Source organism: Suncus etruscus, chromosome 1 (genome assembly GCF_024139225.1).
Source record: "Suncus etruscus isolate mSunEtr1 chromosome 1, mSunEtr1.pri.cur, whole genome shotgun sequence".
Lineage (NCBI taxonomy): Eukaryota > Metazoa > Chordata > Mammalia > Eulipotyphla > Soricidae > Suncus > Suncus etruscus.
Window position 1 is genome coordinate 101,399,085 of NC_064848.1, and position 19,463 is coordinate 101,418,547.

A 19,463-nucleotide genomic window follows, 5' to 3' on the forward strand; every position below is an offset into this window, starting at 1 on the left:
TAATTTTATTTAACAGAAACCCATACAGTACTTACAACATGTCCAGCATCATTCTAAGAGCTTTATATATATCAACTCATTTAGACTTTATTTTCTGGATGCTTAGTCACTAAATTATTATGAAATTTAATGAGCAAGTAAACTGGCATTTATCAATAAATTATAGTGAACCACCACACACAGATATGTCTCATTTCTAATAATTAGCAATTATACAAATCTGACCAATTAAGTTTCCTTATTGAAATCCTCCACTGCTTTTAGGACAAAGTCCAAATTTCTCAGCATGTTCCAAAAGAGTGCTATAACATTTACTCTCTGTCTTCCTTTTTTCTTATCTACATCTTAAATCCTAACAATGTGCAGTTAACAAAAATGTCAAGTCATACATGCTTATGGGCTTGCTGCCTTGGTGGTCTGATATGTCCACTCCCTTCCTTTAATCTTGCCAATTTCTGTTCATGCTCAACACACATCTTAGGGAGCACCTTCCCCTAAGAGTCTACCCTGATTGCTCATGCCTGTTATGTACTAGGACTCCTATGCACCACCATCTGTATGATGAGCTCCAAAAATCACACAGGAAAAGCCAAAAAGAATGTAACTCACTCAGTTATGTTCCCATTTGTCTAAGAACTCCTTGAAGGATATTTATCTTTCATTCCTAAATCCTTAAGCCTTGTAACACAAAAACTGGTACTTGGTAGGAATAAATAAATTCTTAAGTAAAATAAAATCAATAAAGTAATATATAATCTTTGTGAGCCCTATGTTCTAAAATGGAATGTTACTAAAAATATCTGAGTAGCTAAAATGCAATAAATTACATCTATTTAATTACCAAAGAACTAACAAAGGTAATTAACTTATGTTGATTGTATCCTCTACTGACAGCTCTTAATATTAAAAAAAAAAACTAGAAATGGCAAAATGTAGAAAAACACCTTACGTTTTCTAACTGCAGGAAAGTCAACTATGGCAACTAAGTCAAATATAACAAAGATGAGAAAAAAAAAAGTCAAATATGACCACTAAGTCTTTGCATCTATACCAGCAGGTTTTAGTTCTAGGGGTTAAGTACTACTCATTGGAACTTAAGGGGCCTGGTAAAGAGTCACTGCTCTCCCAAGGGATCCAGATGGACAACCAGACTACTCACTAAGCCTGTCTACTGTTTGCATGCACTGTGCTAATTTCCTGACTTTGATGACAAATAGAGCCTTCACTTTAAGCAATTTAGCCCAAATCCCACCAATCACTCACCCATAGTCAAAGTCACTTTTGTGAACTGTTTATTGCTTTTGGAAGAAATAGTTGCCTCAAGTGAAGAGGACTATGAACCTAAACTTGGTAGAGTGGTATTCCATCAATGGGGGGAAAGAAAGTAGTATTAGCCTGTCTCCCCAAAGTGAAGGACATTCCCCAAGCAGAGATAGATAAAGAGTAACCAAAGACCACCTAACAGCAGACTGGAGGTTTCAGGGATACTACATTTCTACTTCCTCCTATCAGAAAGTTATGTGATTTATTATAGTACAGTTGTAGCATCAGCAAAACTCTGACCGTGACATACTCTCCAGGGAGGAAATAACCTAAGAATAAATTGCAAAATAAAGAAAAACATGGAAAGGAACCAGGCATTAAAGAGATTTAAAAAAAGAAAAAACTAATTGCAGTCTATAGACATTATTTGGGTCCTGGTCAAACAGATTTAAATAAAAAAGGTTTCAATATAATTATATAATCAACATATAGTTATTATTAGATATAATGCAGTTATTTAAAAATATCCTTTTAGACATGTTCTATAAATATTTTATGAGGAACATTTCATAATTTGCATCAAAATAATATATTGTGGGTGACAGAGATAATACACATGTTAAGATGCTTGCCTTGCACATAACCAACCCTAGTTGGATGCTTGTTACCACCTATGGTCTCCGCAGTGTACATAGAACTGAGTATAAGGCCTGAGCACCACTGAATATATTCAATTCCTCCCACTACACACACACACACACACACACACACACACACACACACACACAGAGAGAGGAGAGAGAGAGAAAGAGAGAGAGAGAGACTTTTGGAAGAAATGAAGGCTACAAATATTTAAACAGGATTTTCTATTTCTACATATTTTATACAAAGGATAAATAAATAGAAAAATACACTATCAAGATATCACAAAAAAGTATTAGTGAATATTTATACATGTGAAAATGTTTATCTTGCTTTTGCTTCAAGTAAAGTCCTCAAAATTTTCAACTATATGATCAAGTTCTAGCTTAACAAACATAGGTGGGTGAACTGGTTGTCAGGATGATACATACATACAAAAAAATACACATAGCATCCCTAAAAGAGTTACTGAAATTAACCAGTAAGTTCCAAATATTTTAAGGGGGCAGAGTGTCAGGACAGCAGATGTTAGGACAGCCTTGCATCTGTGGACCCAAGTTGGATTGCCAGAATTTCATATGGTCCCCAGAGCCAGATAGAAGTAATTCCTAAGTGCAGAATCAGTAATGACCCCTGCTAAGGTGTGGCCCAAAAACAAGCCAAAAATAAATAAATAAACCTCTAAAATATTTTAAGACATATCTGTGGATGTGAAATAGTGACTCAAATATGGGCAAATGGTGACCTTAGATATTTAAGAATTTATCAACTATTACCAAGGGAACTGCTGACAGTGACAAATGGAAAAAGGGGGTATCTTTTCTGGAAAGATGTGGTAAATGAGTACATAATTCAAGAAACTGGAGAGTCTTGCAGTTAAACTCCTGTTTAGGGCTGAAGTTTAGTTAGAGCTGGCTAGGCTTGCTTTGGGGCCACACCTTAGCAGGACCGGTCTTGATTGATTTAAGCTGCTGGCTTGAGGATTAAAGTAACAATAATGATGATGTGGACTGGACCCCTTAATAGCCCTTCTTGCTGCTCCGTGCCTTTCTCTTGATCCAAAAGCGGGGATCTCCAACTGCTTTGCTTAGGTTATGATCCAAAAGTGGGGGTCTCCAACTGCTTTGCTTAGGTTGTGGCAAAGTCTGGGGGCATCCGACACAAACAGCATACGCCAAGTCCGGGATTCTTTCGGGGTTATCTCCCATCTCCCTTATTATTATTATTATTTAAAAAATCCTCTTCTTACTCCAATTGGAATCATCTGGCACAAGGAGCGCCCTGCAGGACTCGCCCTTGGAGTCCGCTCAGGTCCCCCAAGACCTCCCATCTCCAGGGCAACCCAGAGCAAACGTGGGCAGATGGGTGGGGTGGGCCCGGCCTCGCCTCACTCGCACAGCGCGGCCTCCCTCCCCCGGACCGCGCCTGCCTCTCACCTGCCCGCCGCCGCCGCCGCCGGGGTCACCCCGCACCCGCGTGTCGAGCGCGTCGTGGCCCGTTTCGCGTTCGCCCCCGGAGCGGTAGATGAGGCGGAGGGGCACGATGCTCTGGCGCTCCAGGAAGCGGTTTTCGTTCCCCCGCTCCAGCTCCGTCACCGAGGAGTCGCCTTCAGGCAGCCGCGGCGGGAGTGGGGAGAAAGAGAGAGAGGGAGAAGGGAGAAGAGCAAAAGGGATGAGCCCGATGCTCCCGCGTCCGCAGACCCCACCGCCTCCGCCTCGCGGACTCCCGCGGGCAGGACGCGGAGAAGCCGCCTGGGGAGCCCAGGACCATCTCGGCTCGGCTCGGCTCGGCTCGGGCGCAGATGCCAGCGAGAGCTGCCGTGCATGCAGGCTCGGGGCCCTGAATCCGCGGACCCGTCTCTGGTCTCGTCTCATCATCCTCCGCATTCTTCTTCGGAGGGAAAGCAGAATTGCACCCAAAAGCTCCTCGAGCATCAGCGCGCCCCCCCCCCACATTTTTGGGGGGGTCTGCACGTGTCATCATCCTCTAAAATAAAATCTCCAGAACACTCGGGGCTGCCCCTTCTTCCCAAAGCCCAAGAGGGGTGTGCATGGAGGGTGATCCTGGAAAGGACGCGCCCCGACACCACCCAGGGCGTGCGGACTTACCTGCTCGGCCGCAGCGCGCCAGGGGGCAGGTCCCCAAGGCGCACAGCAGCCAGAAGGGCCAGGACGCGGCCGCTGCGCCCCGCATGATGCCCGCTGTCTGTCGGTCAGCCCAGCTCTCGTCGGATCGGAGAGAGGCTCAGGTCCTCATGGCCCAGCTGCCCGCTGCGGCCCCCCGCTGCGCTGCTCGCGGCTCGCCCCAGCCGCCCCCTCGGCGCTCCCCTGAGCTCTGCGCTGCAGCCGGCCTCCACCGCGGCGCTGCCTCAGTGCTGCATTGTGCTCCGCGGGCGCTCCCGCGGGCGGGGGCAGCCTCCGAGCGAGTGCTGCATTGGGCGCTCGGCGGCCGCCAAGTGGCTTCTGGCGCCTCCCACTCAGCCCCGGGCCAAGCTGGCCGAGCTGGGCTCCGGTGCGCGGAGCGCGGGCTCGGCGGGGAGCGAGCGCCCGGTGCCTTGGAACGCCTGCCGGGCCCCGGAGCGCCGCAGGGAGCGGAGAGCGAGCAGGAGAGTCTGCTGGGAAGTGTAGTCCGCGCCCGGCTGCGGCTCGGCGGGCTCAGCTCAGCTCAGCTCAGCTCACCACCCCGCTTCTCCCTCGGGCGGGCGCCCCTCCAAAAAGAAGAGCGCCCCGCTGGCAGGCTTCCCGGCGCCTCCGCCGTCCGAGGGCGCAGCTTCTTCTAGCCGCAGCGTCTGCCCGGAACTGTACTGAGGTTTCGCCTACATTTCACCTTGACTTCAAAATGATTCTGAGCACCATCGTCTCCTGAGCACACAGATGGGCTGTCACCCAGTCACCGTCGCTGATTGGAGCGCTTCTGTGCCCGGTGCAGTGCGCACAACCGGGCGAGACATTTTTATAAACAGCATTTCTAACAAGATAGAGGGAAGAGGCCCGGGGTTTCCCCCCAAGTGAAATCTTTCACTCACCCGGGGAGAGGCAAGGGAGGATCTTCTGAAGCAATGTGCTTTTGGAATTTAATCTAAATTTTTGATTTGGGGGGGATTTGGGCCACACCCAAGTGGTGCTCAAAGCTTACTCCTGATTCACTGCTGAGGGATCACTCCTGGCGGGGCTCAAGAGACTCTATGTGGTGTGGTATAGGGGACCGAACTGGGTTAGGTGGAAGGTGAAATGCAAGGCAAGCACCCTTACCATCCTTTGTACAAGGCCCAGCACCCTCACTATTTATTTCTCCAGCTCAGCCCAACTCTCCCCGATGCCTTGTTCTTTACTTTTTTGCCTGTCTGCTTCATACCTGGGTTTGAAAAAGCTGGTTAGGGACAAATTCCAACTAAATGATGTAGTGTTATAAATTATAGTCCTTATTTTACACTTGAGTCTCAGACTTCATTCATAGATGTTTCTGCTCTTTTGCCAGCCACTCCCTGTTCCATCTCCCTGGCGTTAGGAAATATTCTTCTACTTTCTATGGCAGAAAATGTTTTGAAAAATATTGTTTGTAATGCCATGCATTGCTGTTCTCTTTAAGACTTACTTCACTGAACTTTTGCATTAAGCCCTACAAATGCATCTGTAAAGTCGTTTGCTAGGAGTTAGGTTGAGGTTCAGTTGTCCCACAGTTCCCAGAAGGGAAAAGGAATTCCCATTCCCCTGCCCAGCAAGGACAGGGGAAGCAGTTCCAGTCGTATAGATCCGCAATAAATAATCCACAGTTATGAGGTAAAAAGAGGCAAGAAATTCGAACACAAGTCGTTTACCAGCCAGCCAGCCGCTCCAAATCCGGAGTTAGCAAACCTGCTGCAAAAGGCCCCCTCCTCTTAGCCTGCCCTCTATTTATTCAGATCCACACAGCGCCTCTCCCCTTAAAAGGGATAGGGGGAAAAGCAGGCAGAGAGAACAGAAACAAACAAATATTATAACCCCTCTATACTTCACATGCATCCATGTTTTTTCTGATGTCAGGATTTCCTTTCTTCTCGTGGTCATGGCATAGTCTTTATTGTGCTGAGATACCTTTGCTCCGTACTATTATATGAGAGTAGGAAAAGAAGTGTAAATTTTATGAAATGCTTTTTCTCCTCTACTGAGATGGTGATATAATTATTGAGTACTTGACAGTACTTAAGGGCATTATTGGTTTGGTACTCAGAAGTTACTCCCTGCAGGTGCTCGGGGACCTGTAATGTGCTGGATATAGAAACTAGGTCTCTGATATACAAATTTTATTTCGAAGTGGACAAATTTGGTAGTGCTCAGGGCTTTACTCCTGGATTAGTACACAGCAACCACTCACACTTGACAGTTCTCGGGACCATACGTGATGCCAGAGATCACATCAGCGTCAACCACCAGCCAAACGAGGCAAATATGCCTTTAATCCTAATTATCTCTCCAGGACCCAAAGCCATGCGATTTTTATCTTTCATTTTATTAATGTGAAGTATCACTTTAGTCTCCTTTGGGTCTCCTGAAAGTAGTGTTCATATATACTGCCTACTTCTATGTGTGTGTGTATATATATATATATATATATATATATATATATATATAATATACTGCCTACATGTATATACATATATTAAGACAAAATATAAAGAAGCCAGATGTGCATAATAATTGGCAAGGTCACGTAAAGCAGCTTGAGGAACCCTGATCCTCAGAAAATTGTGTAACTGCTTAATAACATATTTTTAGATAGCAAATGAATGGACAAGAGAATTATTCCATATGTACCATTAAAATCCACCTCAAAAGGCTTAGGGTAGTCGCTTGAAAAAAAAGTCTTTATTCTATATCCTACCTTGAGTCAGTGTTTCCATATGGAAAGGTCGAGAGTAGGACACACCAACATATGCCAAACATATGGTACCGATCTTCCTAGTGCTTCCCCAGAGACACCTATGTACTCAATTTACTTGGGCAAATGTGAACTGAGGAAAAGGGACTACCCCGCCCCATATACATATATTGCGGGACCTGAATAGACATTGCTACTTTGATTCATAGGACTTATTATAAGATGTGGGGGCTAGTTCCTGGAGAATAGGTTACTGGTGGATATTTGGCATACATCATACTGATGATGGCATTTATTTAGCTGCAAACAAGTTCTTAAAAAGGAAATGTTTGCTACTTTATAATGCCATTCATGTGTCTTTGCACTAGAGTGAAATTATTTTTTAAAAAATGAAAAATACTCAAGAAATTAGCCTAACATGAAAAGTGAATATTTTTAATTTTTAATGTGAAAACAAACTAATTTATCACAAGGAATGTTTTTATAAATGTGTCTATCTAGATATCCATTATAAACTTCATTTGCACAAACTATAAAAAATGAAAAATAAGGAAAAATCATAGGAACTCTGAATTGCATCTATTCAGCCAATAATATGAAATAGTACCTTAATTGTATAGTGATGAAGGAAACAGGTACACCTAAATTAAATACCTAAACAATTTATTCTATACATATCAAAAAGAATTATGGTAGACTATACAAGCTGAATTAAGTACTAGCCTTAATTATATAGCACAATACAAATGTGGTATCCTTTCTTTTGTAAGTTACCTTGGCTTTGGTACAGCCATTTATTGGGAAGATGAATAATTTTTCATAATTTTTAGGGAAAAAGGGACAGAAATAGAATTCATAGGGAAAAGATCACAGCACATATTTATAGCCTTACCTAAGGGCTAAATGATTTTGGCTTTCCCATTTAAAAAGGATGTGCATTGCATTAATCCATTATTTTTGATGTAACTTTTTCTCATGAACCAGAAGTTGCAAGCAAATTTGTCGAGGCACATTTTCTCCAGAGTGTAAGCAATATAGCATGAGAAGATTCAGGGTCTGCCACATCAAAGACATATTTAAAATCCCAGTGGTTAGGGGCATGCAAATATAATCCATCCAAAGTTAAGAACAAATTATTGCATTCTGAATTTCCCAAACATAAGGAAAGAAGCATAATGCTTGGTAGGCCTCTTTAGTTTCGAAAAGAAATTTATTTCAATTGGAAATACTGCCTTAGTGCAGTGACATTAAAGGCTGCCAGTAATGAACAGCAAAAGGCTCTCAGCCATACCATGAAGCAAGCAGAGTCTACGTGGTAGAACTGGAGTTTAAGGGAAATTCCATAGAGGAGTCACAATCTGGGCCCTGGAGGTGTTAAGAGTGAGTCCATGCCCTCTAGAGTAGAAAATTATATACTTCATAAAACAATGGATGAGAAAGATAGGCCATCACTCCATACAGAGGAACAAAAAAGTTTGGTTGTGGTAGTGTTTAGTAACTTTGCATTTAGTAACCTCAATACTTAAACGTTAAACACTATTGTAACTATATTGCCTAAATTATAATAAAAGCACAAAAAATAATAAGACAAAGCTATCATTGTGGTCACAGCCAACAAACAAGAGCTATAGCCCTGACAGTTCTACTAGGTCATAATATTGGGCAGAAATAGCAATAATTAAAAAAAAAAGAAACAGCAATAATTTATTGAAAGATAGACTCAAGCATATCTAGAACTAAGTACAGAACCAGATGAAGCAAGGGAACTGTGTGGACTGGCAGACTAGAATCCCATCTCACCCATCACTGATTCATTATTTCCTCTCCCTCACCTTATACTTATAGGTGTGTGAGAAATCCCTTAAAATCACACAAAAAGGGAGGAAAACAGTCTATTGACTAGTTTGTTCTGTGGGTGCTATCTGAAAGCAACTATAAGTTGACACTGAAAACTAGTCCACTGGGAATTTCATTCAACTGGTATATCTGTTCACCACCCGCTTTGTGTAGAAAGATAAATTGCTGTAGTTGTATTTGTGGATTTATGGGCACTGTGAAAAGACCTAATTGATATTAAAGGATTTGGAAATAGATTGGAAGACTGCACACAGAGGTAGAGATACAAGACATATTGGGGAGTGAATATGAATTGTGAGCATCTGCACATTACCAGTTGATAATATATTAATGCTAACACAATGACCATGATAAAGGATGAAGGCTATGTATGGGCTAATCACCAAAGTGGATCCATTTTCATGTGTCCAACCTGCTAAAAACAAATACTGAGGTCCTGGAAGGGCTTAATACGTAATGAAACCAAACAGCAGGCACTTAATAGTTCATCCTACTGTACACATAACCCAAGAGTGAAATATTCCAAGTATTAAATTGTCCTTCTTGCTAACATTACTTTCGTCATTTGTTTCTGAGCCACAGTGGCACTGAGGGGTTACTCCTGGTTCTTTACTCAGAAATCACTCCTATGGGATGCTAAGGATCGAACTCAGATCAGCCTCATGAAAGGCAAATGCCTTACTTGCTCTACTGCTCCAGCCTTACATTACCACTTCTTTAGCTTGACAGATTGTTGTTTGATTGGGGGGGGGGGGGCACTTCTTGCTTTATGGGAAAAGGGCTCAAGGGCTACTTCCTGTTTTGTGCTCAAAAGTGCCTATAATCGTACTCAGGGGAACATGTATACCAGGAATCAAATTTGGGGTTCATGTAAGCAAAGCACTGTTTTTTCTTTTATTCCAGGTTTGTTTCTTATTCATGGCATTAGGGTAAGATATTTTGTGTACTTCCCCAGGATACTGTGTTAAATACAAAAGTTTGAGAAAACAGGTTCATAATCAGGTTGGTGACCTACTAAATCACCCAGAAGCTGTCTATAGATTATTATACTGGACTGTAGGATCAACAAAGCCTTGCTTAGAGAGCATATTTTGAAGATGTAATCTTTCATCATACTGTGTTTGTTTCCAGCTCAAAATATATTGTGGACCAGAGTGACAGCATAGTGGGTAAAGCAATTGCTTTGCATTTGGCTGATCCCAGTTCAATTCCCAGCATCCCAAATGGTTTGGAGCCTCCCAGTATTCCTGAATACAACAGCCAGATCAAGTCCTAAAAAATTTTTTTAAATTGCTGTTACAGCTAAAAGGCATAGGTTTTGGAACCAATAGAAGCAAGTGCCTTGTACTATTTCTAAAGCTTTGCAAAAATCTTTATTTTGATTACCAAGAGTTTTTCCAGAGTGTTCTTTGTTTTGTTTTGGTGAATGGAATTTTAAGGCTACTTCATCTAATATTACCTGTAAACCGAATGCTGCTAATCAGTGAACACTGGTTTGGCAAGCCAGGTCCTGCATTTAAAAAAAAAAAAAAAACCAATTAAGCATAATAACTTACTCAAATAAAAGGTAGGCTCTCATAATACTGCTTCTGTATGGAAAAGGAAAGTGTTCTAGAATTTGTGATAATAAGGATGCCATGAAACTTTCCATGTAGTGTATTAAAATCTATAACTAATGTAGCTAAAGGATTAAGCTGGACTTTTGACTTAGCCGTGTGCATCATTCCTTCATTGTTTCTCCAGTTCAAAGCTAGAAATAATCATAGCAGTTATGTGTCAATCCATCTTTTGAGTAATCTACATTAAAGACCTTTTAGGAGTGGTTGACCACACTTGAGATGCTGCTGGGCAAACTATATAGTGCATGGGATTGAGTAAAGGCCTTTCACAGGAAAACTATGAGCTCTGGTCCATTGAGCTATATGATTGATCCAACTTCAAAACTTGTAACATGCCAGTCTCATGTTTTAAGATCCAAATAAATCCTTGAAGGGTTTAATTTACATTATGCTTAAAAGCCTTCCATATCTTGTTGGAAGAGGCCTCATCATCACCTCTACATTTTGTTTTTGGGGTCACTCAAGACAGTGCTCATATGAAATGCTGGGATCCAATTGGGATAAACTATGTGCAAAGCAAGTGTCTTAACTTCTATTTCACTGGTCCTCTAGGTATTGCTCTTGATTTTTTAGAGATGTAAAAGTAAAATCTTATTCTTTCAAGCGAACTAAGTATCCGCTCTTCTGAGATCTCTGGTTAAATTCCCTGAACTATATATGGTCCCTTAGCATGGTCAGGAATAATCACTGAATACCAAGTATAATCCAAAAACAAAACCAAAGCAAACAACACTTGGAAATTTTGGTATACTTGAGGTCTTAAAACTACTTTAAAAATTCAGTATTTAAAATGTTATGGGGCTAAAGAGATAGTATAGGGTTATTAAGGCATTTGAATACAGCTGAAATAACAGAAACATTTGATCCCAAGGACTAGAACCCCTGAGCACTGGATGCAGAGTTAGAGAGTTACAAGTGGGGGCCGGAGAGATAGCATGGAGGTAAGTCATTTGCCTTTCATGCAGAAGGTCGGTGGTTCACATCCCGGCATCCCATATGGTCCCCCGACCGTGCCAGGAGCGATTTCTGAGCATAGAGCCAGGAGTAAACCCTGAGTGCTGCCGAGTGTGACCCAAAAACAAAACAAAAAGAACTACAAGTGACTGTTACCCCTTGGATTGAACCAACAGTCCAATAAGAAATTATTGGAAAGGGCATCACATGAGAGGTCCTCTTTCCCCCAAAAGCTTTAATAGTAAAGTTTAGCTATTTTGCTATATATAGGGGTTCAATTTATCATTTTTGCTTTACAACATATCAGCTTACTTGGGGAAACCTGTGTCTCTGACATACAAACCACACACTCCAGCTTACTATATCTCATATATCCTTGTCAAGTTTGTTTTTAAATATTAAAAATTAATATTAAAATTAAGTGAAAATATTGCAGGGGAGTCAGGGGAACAGCACAGTATGCCAGGTGTTTGTCTTGCATGCAGCTGACCTAGATTCGATCCCTGGCATCCCATATGGTTCCCCAAGCCTGCCAAGATTAACCTCAAGCACCACAGGGTGTGGTATCCCTCCAAAATAAAGCATTATGAGGAAAAATTGAACTACTGTAGATGGTAGACATTATTACTCCAATGTCAAAATATTGTACAGCAAATTTAAATGTCACTTAAAATTTAGAAAATTTGGAATATGTAATGATGATGAAAAGAAAAATCTACAAGGACTCTCCAATGCTTTCACCATGTAGGTTTTTAGAGGCTGTATAAGACCTGAAAGATTCATGGACACACATCACATTCTACAGAATGCTTAACAATCACAGTAAAGTATTGTATATGCAAGTACATGCATGTATGCACTTTAAAGGATTCTCTAAAAACCTACTCAGGATGCTGATAAATTATTGGAAAGCTGGAAGTTAATTATAGTCCTCATTGTCAAAAAAAGATACATCAAAACACATGAACTATTAGAAACCAAATAGGGCTTTAGATATTGAATAGTAATCAGTTAATTTTTAGCAACAATTGAGCCAGGTAGATAGCACAGGGGTAGGGTGTTTGCTTTGCATGCAGCCAACACAGGTTGAAACTCAGTTCAATTCCTGGCATCTCATATGGTCCCCTGGGCCTGCCAGTGGCAATTTCTGAGGGCAGAGCCAGGAGTAACTGAGCACTATGGATGTCATCCAAAAACCAAAAAGAAAAAAAAAACTGCTTAGCAACTAATTAACATTAATGTCACTAATCCTTAATATACAAGTGTCCTAGTTTAAACATCTCACTCATATGCAAAAACAAAGGCAAATACCTTTCATAGATAAGAATTTTTAAATGTTAATTCCTACATAATTTTGGATCACACTTAGCAGTATTGAGGGGAACATTAAATGCAAGGATTCAAATCTGTAGCTCCTGAATACCAAAGTATGCATTTCAACCTATTGAGCTGTATTTCTTTTCTCTTCTTTAAATTACTAAATAGCCATGTGCCTAACTAAAGGCAATTCTCACATATTATTTCAAAATGTTTGTCTACAGCTGAACTGCATAGTAGAGGTTAAGGCACTTGCCTCGCCTTGAGTACAATCAACCCAGATTCAATACCCAGAACTGTTTATGGACCCCATGCACAATCAGGACTGACTCCATTGCAGAGAGCTGTGTGCCACACTAACACCCTACCCTTTCCAAAGAAACAAACAACTCATCTAAAGTCCAGTATAATTTCTCATATCATTTCCTGATACCAAATTAGGGAGAAAGATTAAAAAAATATTTCAAAGATCAATACAAACAATGGGACATTTTTATTTTATGTGGTAGGTTGGTTAAGTTTTCTTCTTCGTGTATGCTAATTAGCTCTAACAAATAATATCACTCTTAGGTACCAATATATCAGTATTGTCCAACTAGGATATACCTCCAAATGCCCATATTTCTAGAAAATTTTTAGAATGAAAAACATTTTTTTCCTTTTCTGGTTAAGGTCTTAAAAGCAGTACTGTTTGTAAAAGTACAGATTTAAAAGCAATGTCATTGTAGAAACTTAATAATATGTTAATAATGCTAATATTTGTGTTCAAATTTTCACTTGAAATTACTTCAGTGAAATAAACCAAGTCATTCATAATAATTCTTAGTGAACAATTATGAACATATTGTGTAAAATAAGATAGGTCACAAGTATAACTTTTCTATAACAGGTATTCGATTCTGTAGAAAAATGCAAATACCATCTTTATTATTTACATTCATTTCTGTAAACAAAGTTGAAAAAAGTATTGTTTATAAAAATATAATCAACCACAATAAAAGGCTTTTTTAAAATCTAAAAGCCCGTAAATGTAGAAGTTGATGGAGAAGAGAAAAACATTGACAGTAGCTTATCTGAATTTTCCTCTTCCCAAATATCTAAAACATCACATATACCACTGTTTTCAGTGTAGCTTGTGAAACCCAAGAATTCTGATTTCTCTTCACTTGTCTGAAATATATCCAGTAGAGATTGTACTGGTGAACTACAAATTATACTTCCTTCTCGTGCAATGAACTCAGTTCTTTTCTTAGCTAATTCCACACGTGGTATTTTATTTCTTCCTAATAATATTTTTACTTTTCGGTGGATTTTACCAGATGGTAGATCATCTATGTTCTTGATGTCACATCCTTTAGATTCCTCAGGAACTTGGGGTGGAGCTTTTACATCAATTCTTAGATACTCATATGGATCTTTCATTTCCAATTGATCAGAATCTTGACCACATACTGAATGAAGGTGTTTTACCTTCAGATCATTTGCTGGATTAAGCCCAGAATCTGACTTTTGTTTCAGTTGAGATAAAGATGCACTATTGTCTACCTGGTAATGAGAAATTTGTACAGATGTTTGTAGACTACAATGAGAGTGATTGACACTAAGTTCTTCAAAATCATTTTCATTTATAATTAATTGTTCAGAAGTGTCAAGGATATGTCCCTCTTTATTTTTATCTGGAGGTAGATGTGTAAGATTTTGCTTTAAATCATCTTCAGCTGGACTTAGCAAAGTACATTTATTAGTTGTTTCATCATGAAGTCCTCTCAATCCACTTGCAGGACAGGGATTGGGTTCTGAAATAAACACAAACTTTTGTTCAGGTTCCTGGATTTCTTTGTCTAGGAAATTTTGTTCGATCACCTGTATATTACTTTCCCTGAAGTCTTTCTGAGAAATATGTTGCAGTTTTAGCTTTCCTTTTGGTTCAGTCTTTTTCAGGATATTTGCAGTAACAGAAGAAAGGGATCCAGCACTGTACTTTATTCTTTATAGGAAGAAAAAATTTTAAGTTAAAATAATTTTGATAATTCCTGAATGTTATTATAAAATAAAAATCTGTAAATCATTAAATCTACTTAAGACTATTTTAACTTAGAGAATAAGAAAATTCTATTTAAAATTCAGAATCTTAACATTTTGTCAAATTTACTTCAAATTTTTTGTTTGTTTGTTTGTTTTGGTTTTTGGGCCACACCCAGCCGTGCTCAGGGGTCACTTATTGCTCAGGCTCAGAAATCGCTCCTGGCAGGCACAGGGGACCATATGGGACAACGGAATTCGAACCAACCATCTTAGGTCCTGGTCGGCTGCTTGCAAGGCAAACGCCACTGTGCTATCTCTCTGGCCCCTACTTCAGATATTTCTAATTAATTCACCTTTATTTATATTATGTGATCTCATTTACTAGCAAGGTGAAGGATGAATACATAACTGGAACTATTTAAGCATAATATATCTAATATTAAGTAAGCTGAAAAATAATCTTTATATTTCTAAAGATGAAAAACTGTGGCTGGTACAATAATATAGTGGGTAGAACACTTTAATTACACAGGTAAGTAGATTTTAATTCATGACTCAAACAAATAAAACTTTATCTTTTCCCTATGAATCTGAGACTTCAAAAGAATAACCTCCCTTATATTAGTTAAAAAATTATATTTACAGTTCATAGTCCAACTACAAATAAAACGATGAACAATTAGTACTTCAGTTTTATATCATTATTTGACAACAAAACCTCTTTTTATTTAAGTTTGATTCTTTGGAATTCCAGTGTGTATTAGACAATCCTTGAAAAAATGTAGAATAAAAAAAGTTAAGGGGCCAGCGAGGTGGAGCTAGAGGCAAGGTGTCTGCCTTGCAAGCATTAGCCAAGGAAGGACTGCAGTTTTATGGTCCCCCAAGCCAGGGGCAATTTCTGAGCACTTAGCCAGGAATAACCCCTGAGCATCAAATGGGTGTGGCCGGAGGAGGAGGAGGAGGAGGAGGAGGAGGAGGAGGAGGAGGAGGAGGAGGAGGAGGAGGAGGAGGAGGAGGAAAAAAAAAAAAAGAAAATAGCACTAATCCCAAATCCTTGTTAAGTAACCTACCACAGATAAAAACAGATAAAAAAGATAAATAAAAAAGATAAATAGCACTAATCCCAAATCCTTGTTAAGTAACCTACCACAGATAAAAACTCATGCTGATAATTAATAATCAGTATATATGTACTTAGAATATTTTTGGTAGACTGAGAGAATTCTAAAGTCTTCTAGAAGTCTATATACCATACACATTTTAGTAATCAGCAGTACGACATTCCAAGTATAATGTTGAATCTTAAAGAACTATAGAAATTTAAGATCTAAGAATACTTCCAAATTGATGTAGTAAAGTATAAACTTTCTAGTTTATTTTGAAACTATAACTTGATATTGCCTACTTTGTATGTTAAACCATAAGACTAATCTTAAAACTGGACTGGAGAGATAATGCAGCAGTTAAGTAAATTGTTTTGCATGCAGACAGCTGTAGTTCAATCTGGGACACCCTATATGGTCCCTTGAGCACCTCCAGGAGTGATCTCTGAGCATAGTCAGGGCCCTGAGCATCTCTGGGTATAGCCCCCAAACAAAAACAAATAATAAAGATAAATGTAGGGCCCAGCAATAGCATAGCCCATCCCAGGACAGACCAGGATTCAATCCCCAGCATCAAATGGTTCCCCCAAGCCTGCCAGGAGCGATTTCTGAGCACTGAGCAATAAGTGACCCCTGAGTGCCACTGGGTGGCCCAAAAACCAAAAAAATAAACAAAGATAAATCTAAAAGCAGATATTAAGAACTGAATAACCTTCTGAGCTATTATTAGTCTAATAGTATATTGATGTGAAATTATGTCTATTAGACTTAGGTTTATAAAAAAAAAAAAAGATAATTAGGATCATTTTGTCAATGTGCAATTTTCACACACCAAATTTTATTATTTGCAGTTATTTTCCTAAAACATTTGTTGGAATATAACCCCAAATGAGTATTTGTTTACATAGTGTTTGTGGCTATTTTTGATGTATAATAAAAAATTGAAAAGTTAGAACAGAGATCTTACGATTCACAAACTCTAAAATATTTTCTATTTGCTTCTTTATAGAAAAAAGTTTGTCAATTATCTTCTAAACATATTCAGAAGAGAAGTGTTTTTGAGGGTGACATTACCACACCTAGTGACGCTCAGAGGTTATTCCTGACTTCCTGACTCCTGAAAATGCTTGGCCACACACAATATGGGATGCCAAGGATTGAACCTGGGATGAGCTTGTGGAAAGCAAGTGACCTATGGGCTGTCAATCTTTTTTATTGTTTTATTTTGGTTTTTGGGCCACACCTTGTGACTCTCAGGAGTTACTCCTGGCTACATGCTTAGAAATCGCTCTTGGCTTAAGGACCATATGGGACATTAGGGATTGAACGCAGGTCCATCCTGGGTCAGCTGCAAGCAATTAAGCGCCCTACACCACTGTGCTATAGCTCAGGCCCCAATCTATTTTATTATCAATAACTCATTTAAATACTGTGCTTACAAGTTCATTCATAATACTTCGTTTCTTGTTTCAGAAACAAGTTATTCTATATTTTATGAGTACCAGTCACACAATGTACTGAATCCTTCACAAGTTCAGATTTCCTTTCTGCCTCTCTGGCAGACATCCCTCCCCCAATTTCTCCTCCACCTCTCCCTTTTAGGCACTGGTTTCCTATATTGTTACTGAGGGATATCATGCCTATCAATTTACTTCCTTTCAGCACCCAATTCTTGTCCACATTAATAATTTTCAACTAGCACTGTCACAGTGGTACCTTCTCTGCCCTAATTGTACTCCCCTGCTATTTTGGCAAGCTTCCTACCATGGACTGGTCCTTCTAGCCTTCACATACCTCTATTGTTTTTGAATATTAACATACTATCTTTTTTTATAATATCCCACAAATGAGTGCAATTATTCTAAATCTATTTAACTCAACTATTATAATACTCCTAGGAGAGAATCTTAAGTGTCATTTAAGGTAAGAAACTTTTGGTAGTAGGGAAAGGGATTGAGAAAAAACAAATCAGTTCTTAAATGTAGACACATCCTGAAAACACATAATTCTAAAAGAATATTTTAGTTTAATATTCTAATAAATTTGAAACTTAAGAATAAGTTACCTTTTCTTTTTAGGCATGTCTCTTTCGTACTCCACAAAATCAAAGACAAACTTAGATACAATATCGTCAACTATTTGGTAATTATTACTCTGTGCAAAGTTCCTGTGCTGCTCACTGAGAAGATGCTAAAACAAAACAAAGAATATAAACAATATTTTACATTTAATTATATGATTATTTTTTGTCTTGGTAAGATAAAACTCCCAGGGTCAAAATCCTTTTGAGGAGGTAGAATCTCTAAGCTACTTTATTAATTTGCTAGCATATAGGAGTTGTAGCTTACAGCATAACATGGTCAAGAACAAGCTTTATTTGTTTCTACAGTTTTATCTTTTCACAGATTTTAACTTTAGATCATTTGTATTTCCAGAGACAAAATTCTCCAGTGATATCACATACATTATGAAAGTCTTTCCTCACAAAATTTAAAACATTACTATATTATGTCCAAAAATGTTAAAAAACGAGAAATGTTTATAATGTAAAAAGAAACACTAAATATAGTCACATCCAGTTTGTTAGAAGACTAATTTGTTAATTCAAATAAAGAAAACAATCTCCAATTTTTATGTAGCTCCCTACTAACTAGTCTTTTTATTCACCTATTAAGTCTTGATTTACACATCACCCAGTTGAGCTTTCTATGTCTTCCATTCTATATTATCATACTTTTTATAGAACTTTTGTGACACTCATCCAACTTGCATCTATTAAATATCTTCCCTGCCAGTCTTTAACAGGTTTATAGGAAAATACATTTGTCTTGTTTAATTCCCAGTAGTAAAATTTTAAACAAATGCTTTGAATGCAAGTGAAACTAAATCAGTGTGAAATCTAAGATTTAAAAAGCAATCCTTTATTCCACTTTTCAGTTTCTTTTTTATTTTAATTTATTCATTGTGAATTTATAAACTTATTCATGATTGGATTTCAGGCATACAATGTTTCAATACCAAATGGGATTCATTCTTTGGTTGCAAAAATGGTTTAACATATGCAAGTTAATTGACATAATACAAAATGTCAACTATAAAAAGTAATAATATATTATCAGATACAGTGAAAAGCTTTTGACAAGATCCAGCACCCATTCATGGTAAAAATGCTCAACAGGGGCTAGAGAGATAGCACTGTGGGTAAAGTACTTGCCTGGCATTACCCTGGGTTTGATCCTAGGCATCCAATATGGTTCCTGAGCACTGCCATATTAAAAAAATACAATTCAATTCATAATTGTGTCTCAGAAAATCAAATACCTAGTTATTGATTTAACTAAAGAGATGGAAGATGTATAACAAAGAAAAAAAACAAAAATCTTTAAGAAATAAAAGATGCTGGAACTCAAAACAGAGGGTAGGTGCTTGCCTTGCATATGGCTAACCTGTGAGGTCATCCCTAACATCCCATATGATCCTTTACCCATCAAAAAATGGGAAGAAGAAATGAACAGACAACTCCTCAAGAACTACAACTGGTCAAAAGAAACATGAAAAAACACTCCACATCACTAATAATAAGGTAGATGAAAATCAAAACAACAATGAGGTACCATCTCACACCAGAGACTGGCACACATCAAAGAATAATAATAATCAGTGCTGGCGAGGATGTGGGGAGAAAGGAACTCTTATTCACTGCTGGTGGGAATGCCATCTAGATGAGCCTTTATGGAAAACAATATGGAGATTCCTCAAAAAACTGGAAATTGAGCACCCATATGATCCAGCTATACTACTCCTAGGGATATACACTACACAAAAC

General features: G+C 38.9%; 2 protein-coding genes across 5 annotated transcripts in view; both read right to left on the reverse strand.

Annotated features, from left to right (window-relative positions):
• The window catches only part of ADAM22 (ADAM metallopeptidase domain 22), a 275,390-nt gene extending 271,068 nt beyond the window's left edge, over positions 1-4,322 (reverse strand). For 2 of the 4 annotated variants that reach the window (XM_049768940.1, XM_049768929.1), the window contains exons 1-2: positions 4,014-4,322; positions 3,342-3,511 (exon numbers count right to left, since the gene is read on the reverse strand). In XM_049768940.1, coding sequence (XP_049624897.1) covers positions 3,342-3,511; positions 4,014-4,098 — 255 coding nt within the window. In that variant the 5' untranslated portion in view covers positions 4,099-4,322. The remainder of the gene's footprint in view (positions 1-3,341; positions 3,512-4,013) is intronic. The other 2 variants (XM_049768944.1, XM_049768936.1) reach the window with 1 other exon arrangement.
• A 9,136-nt stretch (positions 4,323-13,458) lies between these two features.
• Positions 13,459-19,463, reverse strand: part of DBF4 (DBF4 zinc finger) — a 29,591-nt gene continuing 23,586 nt past the window's right edge. Inside the window, exons 11-12 of the mRNA XM_049769263.1 lie at positions 17,703-17,827; positions 13,459-14,496 (exon numbers count right to left, since the gene is read on the reverse strand). Of these exons, the coding sequence (XP_049625220.1) occupies positions 13,524-14,496; positions 17,703-17,827 (1,098 nt within the window). The 3' untranslated portion in view covers positions 13,459-13,523. The remainder of the gene's footprint in view (positions 14,497-17,702; positions 17,828-19,463) is intronic.